We start from the raw sequence: 18,969 nt of genomic DNA, 5'->3' as shown, positions 1-18,969 counted from the left end.
GTGAGGCTCAGACTCACCGGGGCATCAACCTTCACCAGGAAGAGACAGGCAATGAGGTAGCCATGGTAGCCAAAGGGACCAAGGCCCTATATTGTGGGCTCTAGGCCCCAAATCCCAGAGCAGACGCCACCAAACAGGAAACTGGTAGGAAGGGCGGTGGAGCTGGGGATGGTGGATATACGGGAGCAAAAAGGTGACAAAGGCCAGGGGACAGGGCAGTGAGAAGAGATGCTGGGAGAGAAAACCTACTCTGCAGACTTCCAGAAATGTCCAGGGTGAGACAGGCGGCGGTTTCGCTTTGGCAGTTTCTCCAGCATGTCCATGAGCTTGGTGAAGGTAGGTCTTTCTTCTTGTTCAAAGGCCCAGCAGAAGAGAAGAATGTCCTACAAGAAACCAACATGTGGTGATGGAACATAAACGGCAACTTCTCGAATTACTTTTGGGCACCTCATTGGATCTGTCCATTTGTCTAATCCGTCTGCTCTCCCTCAGTATTCCTCCATCATTCATTCACTCATTCATCCTTGTCAATTCACTCATTAATCCTTTATCCATAACCCATCTATCTGTCCATCTATCTATCCACCCCTTCATTCATCCATCCTACTACTCATCTATTTTCTGAGTCCATATAACAAACTAGGTAGAACCTATGCTTAAAGGCCTGGGATACACTGAGATTAAATAATACTCCTAAAGGAGTTTCCTGGCATTTTCTAAAAAGGGAGGGAGCAAAGGGAATTCTGAAGTTTCCATCCACATCCCAATACTATAAGTGGTCTTCAAAGTCACATACGAGAAAAGCTACCTTTTGTAATCTCCTCACCTGAGAAAGGATACCTAGGTAATTGCAAAGATAGGTACAGGTAATTACTCCCTTCCTGAACTATCTGTTTTCTGATCAAAAGAAACTATTCTTCCTGCTCTGTTTTAGAAAAAGATAATTCACTTATACTCAGGCTTTTCCATTTGTGTATACCTTGCTCTCTGTTGGATAATGCCTTTATAATTTGTATATAGATGCAAATCAAATTAGAATCATTAGCATTGGTGATATTGTAGTGAATATATTTAAAAAAAAACCACACACACAGAAAAAGAAGGGCATTGCTTGGTTCCATTTCTAGAAAAACCTGGCCAAGAGCTATTGCGCCCCTGGTGGTAGGTACCTGAATTGCAGGCATAGTGCAAAGGGCTTGCCTTCTGAGCGCCAAACCATTACATAAGCAGCTACACACACTTTTTTGTCATCCTCTGAAAAGGCATCTGTAACCTTAACATGCAGAAAAAGAAGGCCCAGGACTCTATCAGCTTCTCCCCTTGTATTCCAGACCTGGTTCTATCCCATGACTCACCGAGATTTCTTTTCCCATGCCGATCTGGCTGAGGTTGGGTTTCATGCCTGTGCCCATTTGCCAGATTATTGCTTCTGCTGGTTGGGTCTTGAAAGGCCACTCCCTGGCGTGGAGTTCATACCAGATTGTGCTGTTGGCAGATGTTGTTAAAGGGGTGTTGGTGTGAGACCCTGTACCCACTCCCCAATGCACACATAAACTCAGCCAGCCTGCTGGATAACCACTCCATCCCCTAGTTTCTTCCTTTTAGGGTTGGTGTTTTGCCAGTTGGGACACATTTAAAGCTTTCTTGATTTCTCAGAAGTCACATTTATCTCAGGAGGCCTCTCTTTGGTGCCTTAGTTAAACTGAATCAAAACCCAGAACACAGATAGTTGCTAGAATCTCTGACTTTATAAGTTTTAATTCTAGGAAACTATTATAAGTAAATAATCAGGGATATGCACAAAAATTCATGTACAAAGATGCTCTATACAGCATTACATGTGATATTAAAAAAAGTGGAAACAATGCAATTTTTCAATAATAGGAGTTGATTACATGCCTTATGGTAAATCCATAAAATGAAACGGAATACTACAGTACTATTAAAATATTTCAAAGAAATTATGCTGGTATGAAAAATATACTTAATATATAATTTTAAGTGAAAAAAGGACACAAGACTGTATATAAGGTATAATGTTATTTTTTTAAAGCCATTGTATATATATGACAAAAGGATCAAGAGAAACACAGCAAAATGTTAACAATGGCTAACTCTAAGTGATAAGATTACAGGGTTTTCTTTCTTTTTTTTTAACACCTTGGAAAATGGAACTACATTTGCCTTTTATTAAAGCATATGGTGCTTGTTTGTTTTAATAATATTTTATTGTGTTTGTGGTGAGGGTTTACGACAGTTTAGGTTCCTATTCAACAATTTTTACAAAAGTTGTCCAGTGACATTCATTACAGTCTTCACAATGCGTGAACATTCTCATTATTTCCGTTCTGGTGTTTCATTTCCATTAATCTAGTTTCTCTACCCCCTTACTTTCTCATCTTTGTTTTAAGTAATTGTTAACCGTTTGGGACAGGTGGTGTTTTTGTTCTATTTATTTGTTTTTAAAACTTATGAGTGTTTTCTAAGTAAAAACCATCCTGAACAACAGTGGAAAGAAAAAAAGCTATGATATTCAAATTGACTTGGGTTCAAGATTCTGTTTTATATTTGTAGGATGACTTTGGGTAGGTCACTTCACTTCTCTGAGCCTAGATTTCCTTATCTGCCAAATGAAAATGAGAAAATAAATTATAGTGGAAGCATGTTTATCTGGGAACACCAGGATATTTCAATGCAGGAATTATTCCAGAAGGATTTACTATGCTACTGTCTGTTCCATAAATCATGACACAGTGATGGCTGATGGCTCCAAGGAGCACCACGTGGGGATGGATTCGCCCTCAGCTGGGCTGTGCATAAGTGAGGGTGTGAGGTGTGGACGGCAGTGAGGACCGTGGTGTGTGAGCATGGGCTGTTGGCCTGATGCTGAGCTGTACCATGCAGCTGGATCTCAGTTCTCGAGAACAAGATTTCCCAACCCAGGAAGAATCTGGAAAAATCCTAGAAAATGATCTTTCCTCTAATCTAAGAAAATTTGGATAAATTAGCTTTGAAGAGCAATGAACACTCTGTTACCCTCTTTACTAGGAATCTCTGGGTGGTGCAAATGGTTAAGCACTCAACCACTGGCCAAAAGGTTGAGGGTTCCAACCCACCTAGAGATGACTCAAAAGACAGGTCTGGCTATCTGCTTCGGAAAGGTCACAGCCTTGAAAACCCTATGGAGCAGTTCTACTCTGCACACACGGGGTTGCCATGAGTCAGAACGGACTCAGCAGCAACTGACAACAACCCTCCTTACTGATCAGAGAACCTGTTGTCTTAGTCATCTAGTGCTGCTATAACAGAAATACCACAACTGGATGGTTTTAACGAAGAGAAGTTTATTTCCTCACAGTTAAAGTAGGCTAGAAGTCCAAATTCAGGGCGTCAGCTCCAGGGGAAGGCTTTCTCTCTCTTGGCCTTGTCATCAGTGTTGCCCCAGACTACGAGCTTCTTGGCAAAGGGACCCCGGTCCAAAGGACGCGTTCTGCTCCTGCCACTGCTTTCTTGATGGTATGAGGTCCCCCTATCTCACTGCTCACTTCTGTCTTTTATATCTCAAGAGATTGCCTCCGGACACAATCCAGTCTTGTAGATCCAGTCTTGCCTTACTAACACAACTGCCACCCATCCTCCCTCATTAACATCATAGAGGCAGGTTTATAACATACAGGAAAATCACACAGTACCAGGAATCATGGCCTAGCCAAATTGATACACACATTTTTGGGGGGGGACATAATTCAAACCATGACACCTGTCAAAGCAGCTATTCCTAGGGTTTCACTTTTCAATCAGCATCTTCTCTCTGTTCACCTGCCAAACTCACACCTCTGGGAGTGTAAGGTGTGGTGATCCTCCGGTGTTGGGAAGTTGGATTAGATGGCCAGGAAGTTCTCAAGAAAAGGTGCTAGATGATTATAGTTATAATAACAAACTATAACACCTATTGAGTTTTTACTCTGTGCTAGACACTATTCTAAGCCCTTACATTTATTATCATTACGGGAAGGTACTATTACTATTATTGGAGTCCCCAGGTGGTGCAAACAGTTATCCCTATATACCCCTGCCCCATGCTGGGGGGCTGAGAGAAAAGAACTAACATGTACTGAAAGTCCCTGAGCGGTGCAAATGGTTAAACATGCTCAGCTGCTAACTGAAAGGCTGGATGTTCAAGTCTACCCAGAGGTGCCTCAGAAGAAAGGCCTGGTGATCTACTTCTAAAAAATCAGTCATTGAAAACACTACAGAGTACGGAAAGAAGAGTCTCTTCAATAGATGTGCTGGGAAAACTGGATTTCCACACGCAAAAAATAAAGCAGGATCGATGTCTCACATCATACACAAAAACAAGTTCAAAATGGATTAAGGACCTAATGTGCAAACTAAAACCATAAAATTCTTAGAAGAAAAAGCAGGGACAATGCTGTCAGGCCTAGCTTTCAACAATGGATTATCTAATATAATAACAAAAGCACAAACAGCAAAAGACAAAATAAATACATAGGATCTCATAAAAATTAAAAACTTTTGTTCATCAAAAGACTTTACTAAAAAAATGAAAAGACAAGCTACTGACTGGGAGAATATCTTCAGAAACCGTATATCTGACAAGAATCTAATAACAAAAATATATGTAAGACTTCAACAAATTAACACAAAAAGACACATAATCCAATCATAAAACGGGCAAAGGACTTGAATAGACATTTCACCAAAAAGGACATTCGAATGGTCACCAAACACATGAAAAGATGCTCAGTGTCATTAGCCATCAGAGAAGCAAATCAAAACCACAATGAGATACCATTTCACTCCCACTAGGATGGTGCATTGGATTCAATTGTGTCCCCCAAAAATATGTGTATCAGTTTGGCTGGGCCATGATTCCTAGTATTGTGTGATCGTCCACCATTTTGTCATCTGATCTGATTTTCCTGTGTTGTAAATCCTACCTCCACGATGTTAATGAGGTGGGATAGATGGCAGTTATGTTAATGAGGCAGACTCAGTCTACAAGACTGGACTGTGTCTTGAGCCAATCTCTTTTGAAATATAAAAGAGAGAAGTGAACAGAGAGACAGGGGGACCTCATACCACCAAGAAAGCAGCACTGGGAGCAGAGCCCATTCTTTGGACCTGGGGTTCCTATGCAGAGAAGCTCCTAGTCCAGGGGAAGACTGATGAGAAGGACCTTCCTCCAGAGCCAACAGAGAGAGAAAGCCTTCCCCTGGAGCTGACACCCTGAATTTGGACTTCTAGCCTACTAGACTGTGAAAAAATAAATTTCTCTTTGTTAAAGCCATCCACTTGTGGTATTTCTGTTATAGCGGCACTAGACAACTGAGACAGATGGCTAAGATTAAAAAAAAAAAAACAGAAAATAACAAATGTTGGCAAGGATGTGGGGAAACTGGAACCTTTATCCATTGTTGGTGGGAATGCAAAATGGTACAGCCGTTGGAGAAAACAGTGTGGTGGTTCCTCAACTAAAAATAGAACTACCATATGACCCAGCAATTCCACTCCTAGGTATATACCCAAAAGACCTGAAAACAGAGACGCAAACAGAGACTTGTACACCAATGTTCACTGCAGCACTATTCACAACAGCCAAAAGGTGGAAACAACCTAAATGCCCATCAGCAGATGAATGGATAAACAAAATGTGATACATACATACAACAGAATACGACTCAGCCAGAGGAGAAATGAAGTCTTGATATATGCTACAATATAGATGAAGCTGGAAGATATTATGCTGAGTGAAGTAAGTCAGTCACAAAAGGACAAATACCATATGACTTCATTTATATAAAAAGACAAGAAAAGGCAAATGTATGAGAACAAAGTTTACTAGTGGTTGCCAGGGGTGGGAGGGAGGGGGAAAAAGGGGGTTAACACTGATGGAAAAATCCCACTGATTAAGGGTAGGGTTGCACAGCTTATTATTGTAATTGCTGTCAGTAGGTTGTACACCTGTAAAAAGTTGAACTGGCAAAAGTTGTGTGACAGATATGTTTACAACAATGACAAAAAGAAAGAGAGTAGCTGCTGAGACTGATTATGCACAACTAAAAACCTCATGGGATTTGGTTTCTTGGTTTGGAGGTTGAGGGTCATGGTTTCATGGGACATTCCAGTTAATTGGCCTAATAACATGTCTTAAAAGCTTTGCAAGTGGCTATCCAAGGCCCAACAATTGGTCTCTATTTGCCTGGAGCAACAGACGAAGAAGGAGAGTCAGGAATAGAAGGAGGATATGGAATGTGTAGTTAATTGCCTCCATGAACAACTACTTCCTTTGCCATGAGACCAGAAGAACTGGATGGTGCATGGCTACCATTATTGAACCTTTTGATCAAACATTCCATAGAAGAATCCTGATCAAAAGGGGGGAAATGTGGAAGAGAATTTCAAATTCTCATGGACTCCAGACTTCCTAGGGCCATGAAGGTTGGATGAACCCCTGAAATGATTGCCCTGAGATAATCTTTAAACCTAAAACCAAAAATATCCCCTGAAGTCTTTTTAAGACCAAACAGTAGTTTAGCTTAGCTAGTAAAAAACGTCTGCCTTAAATATTATGCTCTTTTAAGAACTATCTATATGGGATAAAAGTGACAACAGCAACTCGAAAGATTAGACAGGAAACTTAGGGGTCAGTGACTTGATGTTAATGGAGGAGGAATAACTCAGAAAAGAGGGTACACATAGAAGCTGTTGAATTGGGGTATGTTTTGCTGTGTATATTCACAATAACAGCAACAACAAAATAAATAGAAGTATCTATATATTTAAAAAAAGAAAACCCTATGGAGCATAGTTCTACTCTGATACACATGGGGTCGTCACTGAGTTAGATTCGACTCAATGGCAACTGATTTGTGGTTTTACTATTATTACTAACCTCATTTTACAGAGGAGTGAACTGAGGCTCAGGGAGGTTACGTATCTTCCCACAGTCACATAGCGGATAAGAGGTGCAGTCAGGCATTGAACCCGGTCCCTCTGACTCCAGAATTGTGCCAATGGCCATTGTGTTGCACTGAAAAGCATGCATTCTAGCCTATCCAAGAGGCTTTGGTAATGAGGGCAGTGAATGGTTTGGGTGCATCCCCACGGTTGGGCAGCACCTGGTGAAAGAGGCACAGACAGCCTGCAAGTGCCACTCACGTGAAAGAGGGCAGGGAGCATATCAGTGCACTGCTGGGTGCTGGGGGCTTTCCAGACGTGTTCCCACTCAGTCCTCAGGACACCTCAATAGCTTTCATTATCCTTGAGTTACTCTCCTTGATTTACTGTTGAGGAAAGTGGGCCTTGAGGGTAAAATAACTCCCAAGCCCACTGAGACTCAGTGGTTGAAAGCACCAGTCCAGGGATTAGGACATCACAGGTTCGAATCTCAGCTCCATCACTAACCACAACTAGGCAAGTCACTACCGAGGCTTTCTGAGCCTCGGTGTCCTCATCTGTCAATTGGGAACAACAGTCCTTGCTTCAAAAGGTGTTTGTGAAGAGTCAACAAGAGAACACAGACAAAAAGCTTCACACAGTGCTCAGTACACTTTAACATGCTCATTTTTGTTCTAAGTCGTGCAAGAGCGTAAGGTTCCCAAGCAACAAGCTGAGCCTAATTGGCAGGAAACCGAGAGCGCCAGGTCCCTCGGAATTCAGCAGCGTCAGGAGTAAAGGCCTCATTAAAACTTCCTTTCAAACCCAACTTTCAAGAGAAACTCACTTAAAAAAAAAAGTGCTAAAGATTAAAACTCCAGTGGAAAACCAATTACTTACTTTGGTACATTTTCTTAATTACGTTTTTTTTTCTTTTGCTAAATTTACACTAAAATATACCTACTTAACTGTTGCAATTTGGTTTCTGATAACAAAATCTAACTAGATAAAGACATAAACTAATCAGGGCAAGTGACAGACTCAAAAGGGGCCCAAGCAACAGCATTGACAATCCTGGTCCCCCTGAAAATGCGCCCTCAGTGATTTACAGCAGGGATGCAGGAGGGCGGGTGGGGGGAGTTTCCACGGAGGACAGTCTCTCTAACGTTTCTCTGTGGTATTACGTGCAATTGCACACACCTGCAGGCCTGCAACTTTCCCAGACGGCTTCCCCAAGGTTATCTCCCCCAGCCCTCACAACCACCCTATGGCAAGGTCACGCAAGGATTGTTGTTTTTGTTAGCTGCCTTCAAGTTGGCCCTGACTCATGGCGACCCCACGCACAATGGAACAAAACGCTGCCTGGTCCTGTGCCACCCCGTCATGTTCGGCTGGGGGTAGGACCACTGTGATCCATATAGTTTTCACCAGCTGATTTTCAGAAGTAGATCACCAGGCCTTTCTTCCTAGTCCATCTTAGCCTGAAAGCTCTACTACCACTACTGACAGATGGGTGGTAGCTGTGGATAAGGTTTGATGGCCAGGAATCAAACCTGGGTCTCCTGTATGGAGGGCAAGAATTCTACCACTGAACCACCATTGCCTTATAAAGCAAGGATTAGTGTGGCCGTTTGAGAGATGGGATCACGGAAGCCTCCCTGCTATACCTTCTCCGCTCTCTCTGCCCTGCTTCTTGGGGCTGTGTCCTGGACCCTCTTACCTCCCTACACACACTTCCAGGGATGCCTCATCCACCCTCATGGCTGCAGTTACCATCTATTTGCTGACAAGTCCTAAACTTCTCTTTCCAAAACTCTAGATATGTAGATTCAGCTGTCTTCTGGTTGATTCCACCGGTGATCTCCAAAGTAGCTCAAATTCAAACTCTTTCCAAACGACTACTTTGTTTTTCGTGCATACTCCAACCCTGCCCCACACCTCCAGAGTTTTCTACCGTGGTGAGAGATACTACCCTCCATCCAGGTACTTAAGCTAAAAATCCAGGCACCATGCACATTTCCATCCACCATCAAGCCCTCTCACTCCCATCCCCTACACACTTCTTGTGTTCATTCCCAACTGTCTATACCCACTGGCACTGATGTGGTGGAGGTGGCCAGCATCTCCCCCTGGACTGCTGCCCAGGTTCAACCTTGTCCTCCTCCATTCCCTTCTCTACATAGCAGCCAGAGCGACGCTTCTAAAACTCAAACTATGATAGTGTCACTCCCCTACTGGAAAACCATCAAGGGCTCCCTAGTGCCCTTAGGGATGAAGTGTAAACGCCTTAACTTTGCTTCTATGTCCCTGGAGGATTGACCCTACTTCCTTCTCCAGTCTCTCACTGCACTACCCCCAACCTCATTTCCTTCCTGGCTCTCCATCCATCAGCTACCCACCCCTCTGCCATACACACACATATACCTCCAGTGAAGGCAACCTGCTCTCTTTTTACCTCTGGGCCTCTGCATGTTTTCCTTCTATCTGGAACACTGCACACTACACCCTACCTTCACCTGGCCTGTTTGTAGGTAACCTTTAGCTTCAGTTCAGAAGTCACCTCCTCCTTGAAGCCCTCCCTGGTCTTCCAGGTTGGATTTGATTCCTCCTTTGTTCCCACAGTCCTGTGTTCATCCCCAGCACAGCATTTATCATACTTTACTAAACCTGACTTTTACTTGTCTGTCTTCTACTAGACAAGATAGAGTAGGGACCTGTGGTGGTTTGAAAATATGTCCACAAATTCTTTGGTACTCCTTCCTGCAAAAGGTAGAGCTTAATTCCCCTCCCCTGAGGGAAGGCTGGAATTAGCAACTTACTTCTAACAAATAGAATATGGTGGAAGTGATGATATGTGATTTCTGAGACTAGGTCTTAAAAGGCAACGTGGCTTCTTCCTTGTGCTCTCTTGGATCACTGATTGTGGGGGAAGCTGGCCACCATGCTGTGAGGTCACCCAAGCAGCCTATGGAGGGCCCACGTGGTGAGGAACTGAGGCCTCCAGCCAACAGCCATGTGGGGGAGCCATCTTGGAAGTAGATCCTCAGCCTGTCAAGCCTCAGATGGCTGCAGCCCAGGCTGACATCTTGACTGTAATCTCATAAGAGACCCTGAGCCAGAACCACTCAGTTAAGCTGCTCACAAATTCTTTACCACAGAAACTTGAGATAATAAATGTCTGTCGTATTAAGCCAGTAAGTTTTGGAGGAATGTGTTATGCAGCAATAGATAACTAATACAAGACCAAACCTTGTATCCCTACCACCTGGTACAGTCCCAGCACATAGCAGGCAGCCACTAAATATCCACCAAATGAATGACTGAATGGGTCAGGTAACTTGTCATGGTCACAAAAACCAGCAGAAATCTGGCATGGAGGTCTCTAGAATTACTCTTTCCACTACACCCCACTCAGATCCCCCAATCTCACTCAGAAATCCAGCCACCCTCCCCAAAGACAGGTGCCCTGTCCCTTCCAAGGGCACTGAAGGACAGCTTGGGAAGTGTCCTTCTGCCCCAGGCTGCAGTGGAAGACAGACGAGACTAGGGGGAAGGGGGGAGCCCACCTACCCAAGCGCAAAGACGTCGGAATGCTTGGAGAAGGGGAGCTTGTCCTCTTCCGTGTCGGGAGACAGCTGGCGGATGATCTCTGGCGCCAGGTGGCACAGCCAGCCGTTCTGGATGCGCAGCTTGTCCTCCCGCCTGGAGAAGCAAAGCACAGAGTGAGGGGCTTGGGAGCCAGTCCTATCCCAGCCCCATTTCACAGCCAAGGGAGGGCTTTCTGGCTTCCCCTTGTTTGGCACTGCCTGACTGTCTACTTGAGGCCCAGATGCAATGGGAGGGGAGGGCAGAGAAAGCCAGTCTGGGGAGAGACTCAGGACCTAAATCATCATCAGGTCCTCTTCTACATCTGCATTCAACAAATATGCGTTAAGCACCTACTAGGTCTCGGCTCTAGCCTCAGTACTGGGAGATAGCAGTGAACAAGTCTGAAGTCCCTGTCGTCACGGGGCTTGTACTTTATAGGGTGAGAGACAACACATGAATTAATAGGAAAAATACAGACAGTGGTAAATGTTACAAAAACTGAAATAGGGGAATGTGTCAAAGACTGAGAGGGCGCCTACTTGAGGTAAAATCTGAGCTAAGATCTACATGACATAAAGGATCTAGCCATGTGAACAAGGAGAATATTCTAGGCAGAAAGGAAAGCTAGAATAAAGGCCCCAAGCAGGCCCCATGTGGGGTATTCTAGAAACCTAAAAAATGTTGATGTAACTGGAACACACCATGCCATCTTATGTATCCATTAAAATATACATAACCAACCCCTGTTGATGGCCATTAGGAGGTTGCCCCTTTCACCATTATAAACAATGCTGCAAGGAACGTCTCTGGGCATGTACAATGAATTTATCCCTTCAACCACGTGTACGATTTTTCCTTAGGATACATTCTTAGACAAGGAAGGATACAGGCTCCCTTCTTTGTACTGCTAGACTTCAGAAACTACAGAGCTTTCCATTTGGGGCTGAAATCTGAGAAGCGCTCCCATGAGATTTTCACTGATTGAAGACTCCATTGGGAAAGGGCCAGTTAATACAGGGAAGTGGGTGGGGGTGGCAAAAGGGGGACAGAGATCTGGAACCGTCGAAGGTGAGATCATGAAGGACCACAGCCTCTGGCATGAAGGTCTCTATGGCTAGCTGAGGTTGACTGGGTCCCACAGTACTTTCGGGGTGGGTTTCTGAGCTGTGCAGGGTCTGACGCATGTAAGGTGTGAGTGTTAACTGCACTCACAATTGGCACTCAAACATGCTTCTGCTTCTAGAATCAGGGAGACTCAAGAGGGTTTAAGAGCCAATCTGTTGCTTACTAGCTGTGTGACCTTGAGCAGGACTGAGGCTCTGTTTTCTCATCCATTCATATCCCATAATCATGTTATGTGTCGCGTCCGAGCAGCTTCTAGACTAACAGATCTTTCTGTGATGATTAAAATATTCTGTATCTGTACTCTCCAATATGGCCACCACCGGCCACTGTGGCTCTAAAGCCTTTGAAATGTGGCTGGTGTGGCTAAGGAACTGAACTTTCAATTTTATTTACTTTTAACTAATTAAAGTTAAATTTAAATAGCCACCTGTGGCTAGTGGCTACTATACTGGACAATAGAGCTCTAGACTATTATTTACTAAGAATAGATTTTTTTTAACTTAAATGTATTTTAATAGGTCACTTTTTATCATGCCAGTAAATGGGAACTAGCACTTTACTAACACACATAAAAATGAGTATGAAAAAGGTTTGCCCAGGTCCTCCCTAAAATCATATGCCAGGCCATATTTCTAGAAACACTGGGTGGAAGAAAGAAGCCTAGATGAAGTTCTAGAAGTTTGGAGCCCTAGGTTCCAAGGCTGCACTGATGTTCATTAGCTGATAGTTCTGAGCCCTTAGGATAAACATAGAGATGTGATAATTATGTCCAATCATTGTGACACAATGCCCTGAGCCATGTATTGCATCTCTTTAATCCTTGCAACAGCCATGTGAAGAACAAATTGATGCGGCCATTTTACAGATGGGAAGACAGAGACATAGGCCTATTCAAGGTCAGAGCTCGTAAGCTGTATGCTGCCCACCACGGCATGTCAGACCTGTGGTTCTCCAAGATGTCCTTCTTTTCCCTTCATCTCACACGAGAGCTGCATCCACATGTGTAGACCCAAAATGCGGCCAAACCCAAACAGAGATGTGGGAAAAGCAGCAAGGCTGGGCGACAGCTATGATCACTGCAACCCTCCCTTGTTTCAACAGTGGTTCAGCACACATGTGCCGCCCCTGGACACTAGGCGTCCCTCCACCTCCTGCACCAGAAGCTGGAATTCACACAAAGGAACGCAATGTGGGCAGATACCATTACATTTGTTCTAATTTAGGGCTTCTCAGACTTGGCGCCATTGCCATTCTGGGCTGGATAATTCTTTGTTACGGGGCTGTCCTGGGCACTGTAGAATGTTCAACAGCATCCTTGGCTTCTATTCACTAGATGCCAGTATCACCGCACCCTCCCCTAGCTGTCACCGCCAAATGTCCCCTGGGAGGCAGAACTGCCCCTGGATGAGAACCTCTGCTCTAATTGATATAAAATAAGGAAATAGTCCCAAACTTGAGCGTGTCAACATTAGTAATACATGACTTGCTGGCAAAACATGCCCTGTGTCTACATAGCAGACCTCAGGACACACCTCCTCGGCCAGAAAACAGGGCTCTAACCCATTTGCAAAGCCTTGAGTGGTCCAGTGAGCCCTTGCTCTGAGGATCGGGGAAACCAGCAGGGGTTTAAGGACCAACCTGTTGCTTACAGGTTGATAGGCCTGAGTCTCTGTTTTCCCATCTGCAAAATGGGCACATTAGTTTGTACTGTCCACTGCCGTTGCGAGGATGACAATGAGGCAGTGCACAGAACAGGACTGTGTGTCATAATTATTGGACACAATTATCACATGTGTATATTTCTTTATCCTAAGGACGATGAAATGGAGTTGAGACTAGAGCCCAAAGCAAGAATGTCCTCCGAGAAGAGGGGCCTTGGCATGGGCCAGCTGAAATTTCCCCGGCACAACCAGGCCTTCCCATTCCCATCTCTCTCCCAATGCCCAGGCTGCCGCCTCCTAACTCTCTGGGTCAGAGGGAGAGGAGCCTGGGGTGGGGGTGGGTACAGCCCGGGATGGGACCGGGGGCCAGGCCTGGCACAGACACCCTGGGGCGTCCTGTTCCCATGGCAATATGCCCACCGGTGACAAACCGGAATCATCTCATTACGGTTATTATTATGATTAATAACAATCTGCAGGCGGCTGGCATGATGGCGCTGGCATCTTGAATGACACCTTTTCTAGGTGATGGCGGAATAGCTGTATGCCAGCAAAGCCTGTGACGTGCTCGCATGGAAACCCTGGGTCTGTCTGGAAGCTCAGATCCCGGCCCCACACCCAGACTGAGCAGATCACTCCCCTGCTAGGCTCCCAGGGCTCTCAACACCCCAAACTCTAACCAAGGGGGGAAGAGGGAGGCAAGTAAGCCTTGCTGAGTGCCTACTGTATGCCAGGTTGTCCATCCCTGTAATCCTCACAAGTCCCCCCACACACCCTTTGCCATCAAGTGGACTCCAATTCATAAAGAGAAGCTCAAAACTCTTCCCAAACTTGCCCAAAGTCCCGAAGGTAAGAGGGAGAGAGCTAAGCCCTGTTTGATCCCAAGTCTTTAAAATTCCAGAGATGAGATACTTAACTGGAATTCTACACTAATCCCTGTGGAAATAAAACCATTAGGGAGAAAACCCCTAAACTAAGCCCTTTACATCTTTGTCCCATTTATTCTTCTAAACAGCCCTATGAGATAGGTATTATTATTTCCTGACCCACCCCCATTTTACAGATGAGGAAACTGAGGCTCAGGGAGTCAAATGTGTGTCAAAAAAAAATAAGGTTCTATCATTGATCACACAGTAAACCCTCACTGAATATTTGCTGGCTGGCTGACTGACTGACTGAATGAATGAATGAGGAAACTTCCAGCCCCTATCTCCTGAGAAATGATTGGCCTTCCTTCCTGCAATGCTCGCAGCTAGGGCTGTAACTGAGGCCCCAGTGCTGCCAATCAGTGCTGCCAATCAGGGGTGCCCCTGGTCTCTGGCTGCAGTGTTGGGGGCTCCCGTCTGCACAGGGGCATTTAGTGTTTGGAGCTGTCTGTTTACAATGAGGAGGCAGCAAACCATGACCTGAACCCCTGCAGAGGGTCCCGTGGGGCCTCTGTGCTCTCAAGGTAAATATTGAGGCAAGTCTACTAAATGGGAAAGGTCCTGGCTCTCAGAGGGCACCCCAAGAGTTCCACCTCCCTGTCATGGTCCCCATCATGGCTATGGGGCTGTGGTAGATTAAAGATGGCTGAATAGTCTTTGTTATCCCTCCCATTGAGAGATGGGGAGCCCTGGTGGCACAGTGATTAAGAGTTCAGCTGCTAACCAAAAGGTCAGCAGTTCAAATCCACCAGCCGCTCCTTAGAAACCCTATGGATCAGTTCTACTCTGTCCTATAGGGTCACTATGAGTTGGAATTGACTCAACGCAACAGGTTATTGAGAGATGGAGTCTAAGTCACCTCCTCTTAAATCTGTGCTGGCTTTAGTGACCTGCTTGATCGATAGAATGTGGTGGAAAGGATGTTGTAGGACTTTTGATGCTAGGTCACAAGAAGGCTTGTTCCACCTGATCTTGTGAATGCTTGCTCTGGTGGAAGCCAGCTGCTATATAAGAAGTCTGATTACCCTGAGCCGCCATGCTGTGAGGAAGCACAATCTAGCCCGATCAGCCCTCCAGCACAGACGTATGGCTGAGGATGCCTTCAGCTGATTCTAACCTCAGCCACCATTTGATTGCACCTACCTGAGAGAGCCTGAGCCTGGTCAGCACCCAGAACCATGTGGGATAACCATAACTTGTTGCTGTAAGCCATTAGGTTTTGGGTATTTTGTTACACAGCAATAGCTAACTGAAACAGGGATGAAACCATCATTGATGGCTACTCGTGGTCTCCCACGTGACTTCCTTGTTGGGAGTTGTTGCTGAGGCCCCTGGCCTCTCCCTACACTAACTGGGTTGTGTTGACATCCTGGCTGGGGCAGTAGTGATGCTGTCTGGGTGACAAGTCCAGAGCCACCTTGCCTTCAACTTGGTTGAACTCCTTCCTGGTTGACATTGGGCCTCTGTGGATGAGCCAAAGGAAAGGATGCCCAAGTCATGCCAGTTCCTTTCTTCTTCCTCTCCCTGTGGTTTTTCAGAAAACCAAGAGTCTAAAGGAAGGACATCTGAAGGCCTGCCCCTTTTACTCCACTTGGGGGAAAATCCACAGGCAAGGAGAAAGGAAGAGAGTATGGATAAGCCACCAAGAGAGAAGAATCTTCCATTTCTAAAGAGCTCCGAACCAGGTTAAACAAAACACCTGCTGAGCCTCTGTAGTCCTGACCTAAATACTTGGGTTGAGGAGTGGGGCTACCGACTGTATCCTCCGCCCATGGACCAGGACCCTGGGAAACAGGAGCGTATGCAACCCCTACCAGCAAACGCTAGGCAGTGCAAGGAAGACCAACTCCTACACAGTGTGAATCTTGCACAACCCTGCCATCCTGGCTCCTTGGGATCTGACTCTCCCCATGCTTACTGATCCACATGTTTATTTATTGCCTGCTTCTGTTCTTAGCTCAGGTAGTGGGGAGGTTTTGTAGGCTGCTATGAAGCCTTTTGGGTGAAGTTAAAATCTGTAAAAGAAACTTAAGTTTCTGTTTGTTACTGCATCACTCAGAAATGGCTGGATGGAGTTTTGTCAAATTTTGGATGATCCAACTTAGATACAAGGTATTATAGCGTACGAACAAAATTCACTTTAGGGGTACATTGGGGTGTGCCTCAAAGAGATCACTGATTTCCAAAGCAGCTGAAACTGAAGTAAAATGAGAGATCCTGTGGAGCCCCTTTTGGGAGAGATACAGCATACATCGTAAGACGTGTGGTGAGAGAAACAATCAGGGGTTTGATGAGTGTTGTGTGTGGGTGTGTGTGGTGAGCGGTGTGTATGGTGTATTCACGTAGCGTGTGTGTGTGTGGGTGTGTGTGTGGTATGTATTGTGTGGTATGTGTGTGTGGTGTGTATATGTGGTATGTATTGTGCAATGTGTGTGCAGTATGTATGGTGTGTGTGGTATGTATTGTGTGATGTGTGCATGTGTGTGGTATGTACTGTATGATGTGTGCACGTGTGTGGTATGTATTGTGTGATGTGTGCATGTGTGTGGTATGTATTGTGTGATGTGTGCATGTGTGTGGTATGTATTGTGGTATGTACTGTGTGATGTATGTGTTTATGTGTGTTATACGTATTGTGTAATGTGTGTGCAGCATGCGTGGTGTGTAGTATGTACTGTGTGATGTGTGTATGGTGTATGTGTACATATGGTATGTATTATGTGGTGTGGGCGGTATGTATTGTGAGGTGTGTGTATGGTGTGTACATGTGTGGTATGTATATGGTACGTGTTGTGTGGTGTGTGTGGTATGTGTGGTGTGTATTGTGGTATAAATTGTGTGATATGTGTGTGGTATGCGTTGTGTAGCTTATGTATGATGCGTATGTGGGGTGTGTGTGTGTGTGTGTGTGTGGTATATATTATGAAATGTATGTGTGCTGTGTCTGTGTGATGTGTGTGTGGTATGTATTGTGTGGTGTGTGTGTGTGTGGTGTATGTGGTGTGTATGTGTATGCATGTGCATAACTCCTAATTAAAAGTCACAGGGGTAGACCTTTTGAACTACCGATCGTTTATTTGGGATCGAGCTGTTTTCACACAGCTTGATGTGGCTTGCTCTAGGGTAAGTGATGGTGGAGAGTTAATTACTTAACGATGGTTAATGATTCTCTTGAGTGATACTGGGGAAGTCTACGCAAATTAATAATAATTACAACAATTTAGCAGCAGCTACCATTTGTGGAGTGTTTAATGTCACCAGGTGCTGTGCTGGATGTGTGTTATTGCATCTCATCCTCACAAGGACCCTACCAGGTACGCATCATCCTACTCAACGTTCTTCCCGGAGACAAGGAAACTACAATTCACAGAAGTTGACTAAAGTCACAGTTAAAAAGTGGCAGAGCAAAGTTAGACCCCAGGTAGGTCTGACGTTGAATCCCTTACTTTTAACCCCTGGGCTACTGTAGTAAATTAATGAATTCATATGAACTCACAATTCACAAGCGCAGAGGCTCTTGGGTGATCCCAACTTGTAGGTGAGTATTTGTGGTAAGAGAAGAACCCTCCAGTTAAATCCAAGGGCAAGGGCTTCACAGGACTTGGGGATGCTCTGTGCACAATAACACACCCTCAAAGGTGCCATTAACAAGATGGGTGAATAAGGTGCTGGCCCCGAAGGGCCTGGGCACCCCTCAATAGCACGGCAGCATTGCCACTCAGCATCAAGTTGGGTCTCTAGAGCCACTGGGGTGTCTCTCACCCCATCACCATCATCTGTCAAGAACCCCTCTGGGCCCTTCCACCACCTCTCACCTGCCAGCCTGCAGCACCCCAGAAATGCTGAAGAGCCCAAAGTCTGTGATCACCACTTTGCCGTTGTCATAGAAGACGTTCTTGGACTTCAGGTCCTTGTGAAGGATGCCCTTGGCGTGGAGGTAGCCCATGCCCTGCAAGAGGTAAGGACACAGGTAGTGGCCAGAGGAATCCTGAGCACTCACTGCCACCCTGGCTTGGGTTCACACTTCTTGCCTGGCAATCTTGCCTACCCGGTAGGACCATACTCAACAGCTGCGGAGCCTGGGGCCCAACTACTAAGGCTTAGAGGTGGAGTAGGAAGTCGGCCTGGAAGAAAGCACAACAGTGGGAACGGGCAGCGACCCCATATCACAAACCTGCCCCCACCCTCAGGTATCTCCATCCAGCTCCTCCATTTCCTAAAAATGTCGCCAGAAGGAAATGGGTGGGGACCAAATCTGGGAGCAGGTCCCCAGAGGAAAGGAATTCTTTTAACCATCTTCCCCTACTTCTCTTTTTAAGAATGACTCCTCCATGGGAGACTCATTCCTTATGTCCAACCTTAGTCCACACCACTGCAGAATACACACTGAGTTCCTTAAGAGATATGTCATGAACCAATAATCAGGAATATGGAAAAGAGTCTATTGGAAGTCTAGCTCAAGGGTGAAAGTCTAGATTTGTTTTGACTTTATGAGTAGTCACATTTTTATTTCTTCTGGCAGCTCAGTGCTAACCCTTCCAACAGGAAAGAAGAGCCTGAGTACAACTGACTAATGAGACACCCACCAGAAAACACAGGATGTCCCCAGTTGTTTTAATCAAAAACAACACCCAACAATCTGATGTTTCCCCAGCAGCCGTGGAGGCAAATTGGCTTGCACTCATGAGAGCACAATTCAAGGGTCCTAGAGGTAAGGCCACCACCCATCTGTCAGTCTGTCATACTGTGGTGGCTTGCATGTTGCTAAG

At 45.3% G+C, this 18,969-nt stretch overlaps 1 protein-coding gene across 1 annotated transcript in view; it reads right to left on the bottom strand.

Annotated features, from left to right (window-relative positions):
- Positions 1-245: 245 nt before the first annotated feature.
- Positions 246-18,969, bottom strand: part of KSR2 (kinase suppressor of ras 2) — a 405,360-nt gene continuing 386,636 nt past the window's right edge. The window contains exons 17-20 of the mRNA XM_004379037.1: positions 18,016-18,149; positions 10,471-10,602; positions 1,356-1,485; positions 246-383 (exon numbers count right to left, since the gene is read on the bottom strand). Of these exons, the coding sequence (XP_004379094.1) occupies positions 246-383; positions 1,356-1,485; positions 10,471-10,602; positions 18,016-18,149 (534 nt within the window). The remainder of the gene's footprint in view (positions 384-1,355; positions 1,486-10,470; positions 10,603-18,015; positions 18,150-18,969) is intronic.

This window comes from Trichechus manatus, unplaced genomic scaffold (assembly GCF_000243295.1).
Source record: "Trichechus manatus latirostris isolate Lorelei unplaced genomic scaffold, TriManLat1.0 scaffold00061, whole genome shotgun sequence".
Taxonomy (NCBI): Eukaryota; Metazoa; Chordata; class Mammalia; order Sirenia; family Trichechidae; genus Trichechus; species Trichechus manatus.
This window is presented reverse-complemented; position numbering and strand designations above follow the sequence as displayed.